Source organism: Coniosporium apollinis, assembly GCF_000281105.1.
Source record: "Coniosporium apollinis CBS 100218 chromosome Unknown supercont1.99, whole genome shotgun sequence".
In the NCBI taxonomy this organism is placed as follows: domain Eukaryota; kingdom Fungi; phylum Ascomycota; class Dothideomycetes; genus Coniosporium; species Coniosporium apollinis.
This window is the reverse complement of record NW_006913361.1, coordinates 2,208-11,277: the sequence shown is the minus strand read 5'-3', so window position 1 is coordinate 11,277 and position 9,070 is coordinate 2,208. Positions and strand designations below refer to the sequence as shown.

Genomic DNA, 9,070 nt, shown 5'->3' with positions numbered 1-9,070 from the left:
CGCCTGATGCTCTATCCAGGTACGCGAAAGGACCATGACGTGAAAGGTCGACTACGCGCAGATCCTCCAACAGACAAACGAATACATCGCAATGCATTCCTACCAAACCGCCTTCCACATTGCCAAGGGGGACGTGTTCTCTGCACCGGGACTGCCGAGCATACACCCTCGAGCATCGAGACCGCAGCAAGTACCGTTCATGCAAGCTTAGGACCAGTTCCGGCCAAGGGCGCGTTCGGGACACTGCAGGATTCGGCGATGGGCGGGCATGGTGTTGCACAGCTGATCGAAGCATTGAAGCTGATCGATCGCTTCGCTTGGATGAAGTATATATCCACACCCACCACGATTAACACCCTGGGCAACCTACGCGGATCAGGGCAAGCTGGACGAGGCAGAGAAGATGTACCGGTGGGCGCTGGCAGGATACAAAAAGCATCTTTGGGAGCTAACTGGGAAGGGCATCGACTTTTGGACTCCCACTGTCTCCCTCTGGAAAGCTTTACCATAAGACTGATACAGGATTCGGTGCGACTATTGATCAAGACGATTCCGCTTTTGATCGTAGTGTGACGTACCAGCGTGAACGAACTGACGCCTGGGTCCGTCCAGGAAATTGCTGGAAGATCCATTTCCATTCTTTCCCCTCCTTCTTCCATTGGATCAAGCGCTCATCGTCTGCTGGTGACCAGCGACCGTGTTTCCTAGAGCTCTGATGCTCTTCATCGTCCTCCAAGCCCTCGTTGTCGTAATTCGGATCATCTTCACTCAAATCGCTGTCACTCGAGTGCTCACTGTCGTCGCTCGACCACTCTTCGTCGTATCGGGCAGGGACTTCGCGTCTTGTCGTTCGCTCCTCACCGTCTCGGTGGGTATGATTCGGCTTCGCGATATTGCTTGAGGAGATGTTGGCGCCGTCGGAAGAATTATGAATGATACCTGTGAGGAGCCATAGGTCTGAGGGAAGCGCCGAGCCTAGAAGGCAAGACGTGGAGCGAGATTGAGCGTAGCTTTGGAGAGTCGTGGACTCATGTTTCGGCTGTTCAAGGAGAGAAACAGATCATCGAAGAGCTTAGCTATGGCAGGAATATCAGACAGCTCGATGATTTGATCACAGCAGGCATGACCAATGGCGTTACTGAGGACAATTTACCCACCAAGCTTGTCCGCCAGAGCATTCAGAAAGCTTTTGAGTATCATGACTTGCCAGAGTTGATTACTGAGAGAAACTGGAGCTCTGATGAGTCGCGACTAGATATTGCTCTAGTGCATCTGTTCGTGCGAGCCACAGACATCGATGCCCTCGGACCAATTGCAGAGAGATTCCGACAGCTTTATGACCTAGTCAAGTCCTTCGCGGCAAGCCTTGCGACGAAGACTGACCATCCGCACGCGGAGGATCGAGAGACCAAACTCGACGACGCCACTCGAGAGTTCTTTCTCAAATCACTCGTACTCTCAAGTCTCAAGCCGCCTGAACGGCCAACTGGAGGATCAAATGTGTCTGTTAGGGACCTCATTGTGCCAGCTATCCCGACTGTAGAGGCAGCAACACAATTGGTTGCAACTCTGTCAGAAGCCCTTGGTGTCCTCAGCAGTGGTGGTGTTTATGGCTACTTCGATTGGAAAGAGGATACTCCGGGCTGGAAGTACACTCTGGCCAACCCTCCGCTCATCAAACCGGAGTGGAGAACAGAGCTCCTTAGCGAGGATGGTGCTAAAGCCGTGGATGGTGTTTTTGGGGCAAACACATGGATTCCTCTACCCAATCTGCATCAAGGTCTGTTGAATGCTCTGCGCAGGGCCACAAATCAACTCGAAAAGGCTATTACAGCAGAAGAAAAGACCAACGACACCGTGAGCGCCTCAAAGGGCGTATTCCCGCTCGGGCATCTCGGGATTGTCAATGTTTCGCCCACATGGCTGCAATTGGGAGCTTTTAAGGAAGGCGACAGCGTCTCAGGCACCAAACTTCCCACTCCGCTAGCTCCATTGGTGTCGCCAACAGGCGTTGGAGATCTAATAGTCGTGCGTGACCATATCGTCCGTTATGAGAAAGCCGAGATCGGTAACATCCAGAACGTACTTCAATCCGAGCACTTTGTCCGTGAAACCAAACGTCTAGACCGGACGGAACTGACCACCGTGACCACATCGTCTACGGAGACGGAGGAACAGCGCGATTCGCAAATGACGGAACGGTTTGCGTTGAACAGAGTGGCTTCCAATGTCATCAAAGAAGATTCTGCGAACAAAGCCGGTATCAGTATCTCGGCAAAATACGGTCCTACTGTTGATGTCAAGTCCAACGCCTCCTGGGCCGAGAACAAGTCACGCGAGTCAGCCACGAAGATTGCAAGTCAGTACTCGAAGGATGTTACGTCTCGCGCATCGAGCAAAGTCATCGTGAAAACGTTCAAGTCGACGACTTCGACCACTATAGCGCAGTTTGAAGAAAACGTAAAACATGAGTTCGAAAACAACAAGACTGGATCCAAAAACATAGCGGGAATTTATCAATGGGTCAACAAGGTCACTCCATATACTCTGTACCCATACTACTGGGCTCGAAGGTCCACCTGGGCGGCTCGTGCCACCTTCTCCTCTGCCGACCCGGTCTTCGCCGACTTCGTCAAGGCCGGCGCCGCGAAAGTGCACTTCGCCGCCAAGCCGGGCTTCGGCAAAGACGTACTGTATTTCATGGAGACGGGCCGGCTCTGGCAGGCCGGGCCGGTGTCTCGCGTGTCGTTCCATCAATATGCCAGCCTGGCCAAGGAGGTCGAGGAGGCCGAGAAGAACGTCGGCACGGAAAAAGTGCAGGGCGAGCCGTGGGAGACGGTTGTGCCGACGTCGCTTGTAAGGCTGCGGATGAATTCGAAGCTCCCGATCTGGGAGAATACAGGCAAGAATGGGTGGAAGGAGTCGGCGGCCACGAGCGATGATGCGCAAAGTTAGTGTACCCTGTGTAGGGTTTCTTTCTTGGATATCACGGACGTTCGAGTCTTTCTTATGGACTCGTCTCACATTCATCTCACATCATGAGTAAACTCATATGAATTCAGGTCTGGTTAAAAGTGAGGTCTGCAGCGATTTGATGCAGGATGCATTCGGTAGCATCAACGAATTTGGTACTGCGCTCCAGCCCGTAATGATTACTAGTTCTTTTGCACTCTCATTATTCGTGATCGAGCATATATGCATGATATATTCAGATGTTTTGATCTTAATCTCAGTCATGTAACTGATCAGGCTATACTATTAGTACCACTAGATAACAACTTCAAAGATGACAACTGGTCGTGCATTGGATAAAACCATTTTTCCCTCATGAGCTGGAAAGAATCAACTTTTGTCCTCAAACGACCAGTAGAAACCCAACCGAACATTCCAAGCATCCCAAGAACGATTCGCCGAAAGACATTCTGACGCGACTATGGCAATCGATACCACCGATCACCAAGCCTGTTAATCCGCCGCTGCAAAATCGCCGACTTACCAGGAAACGTTCCCGCACAAGTGAGCGTCATGCCTTCCGTCTCCATCCCAAGATGTATATCACCGTAAGGATTGATACTCCAGTGTGTCGCATCAGCAACCGTCTTCGTCCCGCTCTCACCCGTATATCCATCCGGCACGTCCTGAGGAGGCACTCTGGGGTACGGCTGTCGACCACCGAGCAGAGACCAGCTCGATCCGGATGCTTTCAGCTTGTACACACACGCCAGACCGAGGTTCGTGATTGCCGCGACCTGCACTGTGTCGGGCTCCACGGCAGCGGCAGCTAAGCGAGAGTGGCTGCACAGCTTCTGGTCTTCTTCGCCCAGGGGAGCTGGCTCCGTCCATTGGCTGACGCCGGTGAAGTTGCAGAAGTATAGACGGAGGTCGCGACCAATGGCAAGAACGATCCCCTGTCCGGAAGCCAGGATGGCAGCTGCAAGACCGGTACCTGGGAGCAACTTATCTGTCTTCTCTCCAATAAGCATGTGCAGGGCGCCAGGCCAGTCGGTCGGTGTAGCCAGCGAGCGCACCATGTGCAATTGTACGTGCGAGTCGATGAAGAGGACGAGGACGCCTTCTTTCTTGGTCGCGACGGTGATGATGTTGCTGAAATAGTGCACAAGAGTATCGCCTGCGAGAACGGCCGGAGCGGTCCAGTCCGCAGTCTGCGTTTTGCGCCGGCCGCACAATTGATTATTCTTGGAGACATAATACACAAGAGTTTCGCCTTGGCTCGGAGAGATGGCTGCCAAAGCGCGTAGACGTCGCAGGACCGGCTTGGGGTTCGGGAGGTTAAGAGACACCCAAGCAGACCACTCAGAGCCATTGGTTGGCTTGCTCGCAGAAACCACATTTCCACTCACGTCGAGTGAGAAGGCCCGATTGGGAGAAGACAACACAATGGGAGCTTCTGGCTCGATGACTGTTCCTTCAATCACTGTAGACTTCGGAGCATCAAAAGCTTTGATCTCCATGCTCAATGAATCTTTATTATAGTCTCCTCGCAGCTTCGTCGAACCTGACAATGTGAACCACGGATTCGCTTCGGGATACCGTGGGTCTCTGACGAAGCTGTAGTCCATGTTCCAGTCAGCCACTGTCGGAAACTTCTTCATGTTCCTGGGGACCTCAGTTGGGACGTAATTGACCAGGACGCCCTGTCGGCCTACAGGCATTTGTGTAGCGAACTTCTTATGTGTAGAGGTGTGGAGCGGGTAGAGTTCCGGCTCGGATATGAATTTCCCGTTGACGATTTTGTATTGCTGATCGAATCGAGGTTCGATGTTTATTGCCCAGGTGAGTAGGTCCGGCGTGCTAGTGGCCATCTGACTACACCCGATTTCCCAATTGTAGAAACCCGGCCTCACGGGAGCAAGGTTGTCGGGGCCAGGCCGTGCCATCTCTCGGAAGAGTTCCTCAAGATACGGTACCAAGGTTGGCACCATCTCCTTTCCCTGCTCGTTGTCAATGTAAACCACCGCTCCTGCGTTGTCCGACTCAAGCCCACCCACAATCTTTTTGATGTGTTGGGCGTGCAAAACACCATGCTCTCTGGCAAGGTATAGTGGAAATGGCACAGGAGCACGGCTGTTCTTGGTGCCAGGAGAGCTGTAAGCTGCGTACAGGAAAAAAATTCCCCATCCTTGCTTTCGTAGGTCTGGCATTAGCGCGGTCCAGAGATTGCCCACGAAACCGCTCGCGAAAGTATATTCTCCCGTCTTGGTCTTTCCAGTTGGAGGCGGCGCAGTCAGGTAAACTCCACAAAAGTCGAAATTCGAACGGGTATAGAGCTTGTTCATCCATGCTGCCGCGGCTTTAGTAGAGCCAGGTTTATCGCGTGGTCCTCCATGCTTCGGGGCAATGCTATGACGATCTAAGCCCACAAATGCCGGTCTGAAAGGTTGCCTAGGCATTGCGACCGTGATGATAGACCAGGCCCGCTGACTCCGTCATACAAGCGAGTGTAATAGCTGGTTTAGCGCGAGACGTTGAAAGTTGTCAGACAGAAGATCATTCGTCAAAAGAGACTCGAATGCGGAGTGCCTGGGGTCCTGATAACCTTCGTAGTAACGTGCTCGGCGACATTAATCGCCAAGGACACTGCTATCATAATTCAAAACGATGTCGGTCAATCATTAGTGAAAGATCGGTGGCAAGGAGAGGCTGACGCTTTTACAATGATAATACAGTAAGCCGGTTTCAGCTGCAAGTGCGGCACGGCCGATGGTGAATCATGCTACCTAAACCACGGAAAGGGTTCAAGCGATGGCTTTTTCGAGCCTCTTACGATTGGACGCTTGGGCGCCGAGGCGTCAGCCACTAAGCTTTTCTTGGAAGAGCTGAGCAACCACTATGACTTACTAATAAGGCTCTGTCGCAACTTCGGCATGGGTAAATCCTCTACGGTCGCAACTCCTCGCAGAAGAAATATACTGTGGAATCTCCTGCAGTATTGCCTCTATGGACCATCACGGCTACAGTCATCGCCCGCCGTCTCCTGGCCTGCCGTCAAGGAGTGCGGAGGTGGTGGATGTTACGAGTTTTTCTGGCTTTGGGGATTGGCTATCGACTTTCTCGCCGAAGAAGGCTGAACAGGAGATCCACGAGGGTCATGAAGCCCATGAGGTAGCTGCTGATGATCCAGTGGAGCTGCATGCGGAGAAGGTGAGGGTTGAGTTGCCTGCGGATGTTTCAGAGAGGAACGTTATGCTTGAATTGCCTGCAGGCGGTGTGATTAACGAAGGAGGTAGGACTCCTTGTGTCTTTGCCGATTTACACATATTCTCCGTTCCTCACAAGTTGGAGTAGGTGCAAAGATCTCGACCAAGCCAAAGGACAATGGCTCTATTCAGAATGAGCACTTTGACGTCACAAATCAAGGTTCGACCAGGAACACCTCTTATGGCGCGCCTCAATCTCTGATCTGACTCGAAATTAGGGAAATCCAAATCTCATGAGCTTGAGGGGTTTAGCTACCATGGTGCTTCCGACGCCCGCGACTTGCCTTGCCAGGACAATATTCCTGTCATCCCTGATCCAATCACGAGGTTGAGGTTAGAAGGATTGAAAAAGCCCAACATCAAAGGTTCTTTCAAAATCAGCTTTGACGTCTCTGCGCACACCTCGCTCCCTCAGCTTAATGAACTGCTCGCAGCTTAAGGTCCGTATGAGTTTGATGATCAGGTATTTGGCATCTAATCATCTGAACAGGATATGAGCGAGTCTTGGGATTGAAGTCGGAGAAAGCTGGGAAGGCACTACAGCTCGAGGAGCCTAACTGGTCTGACTGGCCGGTCTTCGTTACGAGGGGTCCCTCACGTTACGATCCTGACGCCGACTTGCACATCAACGAGAACGAAACGTTTGGAACATTCTTATCGAGGGTACAAATTCGTGTACAGTGCACTGACTCCCGGCTCTCTATTAACGATGGTGACCTTCTCATCGGTTTCCATCGCACGTTGCGAGTTCCGGAGGACAAGCAGGTGCATGGTCTGCCTGCTGACTTCGGACTTCTCCCACTCCATAATGTTGCCCCTTATACCAACAAGCTAAGGAAGTCTAACAACAAAAGCCTCCTTGACATGGCGAACAAATCTGGCGTGTTCTTCCCTATGTACCAGCGAGAAGCAATGTGGATCTCATTTGAGGCAAAAAGCAAGTTCGCCATACGTGTCTTCGTTGGAGGTATCAATGCGGTATCTGGTCGGCCTTGGAATGCACCACCAAGAACCACGGATGCGAAGCAAGACTATATTGTAGCGCCGCCGCAGGAATGGCTTGATGGCATTGCCGTCTCGAAGGACACGGTTAAGCAGTTCGTTGCCATGCCCATTGGTACCGGGTACTCCATCGAGAAGCAGCTGACAGGTAAAGAGGACATTGGCGGACTTCAACTTGAGATCACCCCTTCTGGCGGGAAGCTGGAGGTAAGGCGTACGCGTGGTTCGTACGATAATCCTAGCCTCACGCTGTCGAAATCCCCACGTCAATGCGGTATATCGGCAGGAAGCGAAGTGTTCTTGAAGAACATGGGAAACGGATTCCCCACTCTTGGAGGCAAGGAGCGTGAGATCCGCCCAAGATTACTGCGCGAGCTTCGCGTTGATTCTGATGGTCCACTACAGCCCAACCTGCCATTAACAGCACTATACAGCGTTCGCCTCAAAATCATCGACTCTACGAACTTTCGCAAACACGCTGTCGTCACGCAGGAATTTTCTCCCTTTGTACTGTTTGATGAGGTACGAAAGAGAACCATATTGAAAGACATGCCGCTCTCCAACTTTGAGCTCCACCACGACGGGAAACGGCTTGAATCATGGTCCAAACTTGTTGATGCTGGCCTCTCGGATAACGCTGTTATTGATGCCCGGATCAAATCTGAGTATGAGAAGCCGAAGCGAAATTTGGGGCTTGGCTGGTTCCGCCAGCGAAAGCATCAAGATGTTATGTCTCAGAGGCAGTCGTATCAGTCGTATCAACCGCAGTCGCATTACTCGTATCCACAGCCGATGCTGCCTCAGTCGTATCCACTGGGTGGGGTGTTTACCCAGGGCATGGACATACAAAGCGCTCCTCTGCCATCCTTCGCTAAGGGTATGCCAGCGGCACCCGCCGATTACTTGGCAACAACTCCTTTATACGGTTCACCACTACTAAAAGCGGCGCAATCGGCAGCATCTCCATCGTATGCGCAGTTATTTGAACAACCGAGTACCCGATAAGCTCCAGAGGACACCACTGGCTGGTCCATGGGCCTGGCTGCCGGCGGCCGTCTCCGCCAGCAAATCCTGCCGGACAGCGAAAGACCCTACACCTGGAACAAGTCGGGCACCTCGGTTGTAAGCGTGCAGATTCCTAATTCCGTCGCCTTCGAGGGCCTGATGGGCATACTAACCCCACCTTCTCCGATCACGCTGGAGCATTACGTTGCTGCTGGTTATCTATTCTACGAGTTTTACCGCGAAATGGCGGCCGCTACTACTGGGCAGCATTATTTCAGACAAATCAAGAGCATTGGGGAGATCGACTTCGCTGCCGGGGATGTACAGGTGGGGACGTCGGTTGCGGTGTCCCAGAAGGTCGCGTGTACCTCTTGCAGGAAGAGGTTGTGCGATAGCATGTAAGTGCTTGTATTTTCCACAGCTCGTACCCAAGGATAGGTTGAATGCCAACGTCTCTTACCTTCTCATAGTCTTCGACCGTGCAACCACGCATTCTGCTCCACTTGCGTGCGTTCCCGGATGTTATAAGGGGCGCGTGTCTCTTGCGCGGTATGCCACACTAATGCCACACGGGTCCTTGGATTCTCGGCGCCCATGGGCTTGCCCGGTGAAGAGAAAGTGGATACAAGGGATGTATCGGTTGTGGTATTGAAAGGCTGGGAAGGAAAACATGGGTTCAGGAGTATTGCAGAATTGCCTAGCTAAAATTGTTTGGTTAAGGTGATCGGAAGAATAAATGGAGACTTGAATACTGTATCCGGGCTTTGTAGATTACCGGATTTGGATTGGTACTCTTCCTTTCTGTTAGCCAGTGGGTGGTGCCACTTGTACTTCTTAGGAGCTGT

At 52.1% G+C, this 9,070-nt stretch overlaps 3 protein-coding genes across 3 annotated transcripts; 2 read left to right on the top strand and 1 right to left on the bottom strand.

The window, feature by feature from the left end:
• Nucleotides 1-1,122: 1,122 nt before the first annotated feature.
• On the top strand, nucleotides 1,123-2,955 carry W97_09259 (uncharacterized protein; the record flags this gene model as incomplete). Its single annotated transcript, XM_007787120.1, has 1 exon — nucleotides 1,123-2,955. The coding sequence occupies one exon, from the start codon at nucleotides 1,123-1,125 to the stop codon at nucleotides 2,953-2,955; it is 1,833 nt and encodes a 610-aa protein (XP_007785310.1).
• A 476-nt stretch (nucleotides 2,956-3,431) lies between these two features.
• W97_09258 (uncharacterized protein) lies at nucleotides 3,432-5,162 on the bottom strand (the record flags this gene model as incomplete). Its single annotated transcript, XM_007787119.1, has 1 exon — nucleotides 3,432-5,162. The coding sequence occupies one exon, from the start codon at nucleotides 5,160-5,162 to the stop codon at nucleotides 3,432-3,434; it is 1,731 nt and encodes a 576-aa protein (XP_007785309.1).
• A 1,920-nt stretch (nucleotides 5,163-7,082) lies between these two features.
• On the top strand, nucleotides 7,083-8,627 carry W97_09257 (uncharacterized protein; the record flags this gene model as incomplete). The annotated part of the gene is made up of 2 exons (XM_007787118.1): nucleotides 7,083-8,097; nucleotides 8,233-8,627. 2 exons carry the CDS (start codon nucleotides 7,083-7,085, stop codon nucleotides 8,625-8,627), a joined length of 1,410 nt encoding a protein of 469 aa, XP_007785308.1.
• Between the last annotated feature and the right edge of the window lie 443 nt (nucleotides 8,628-9,070).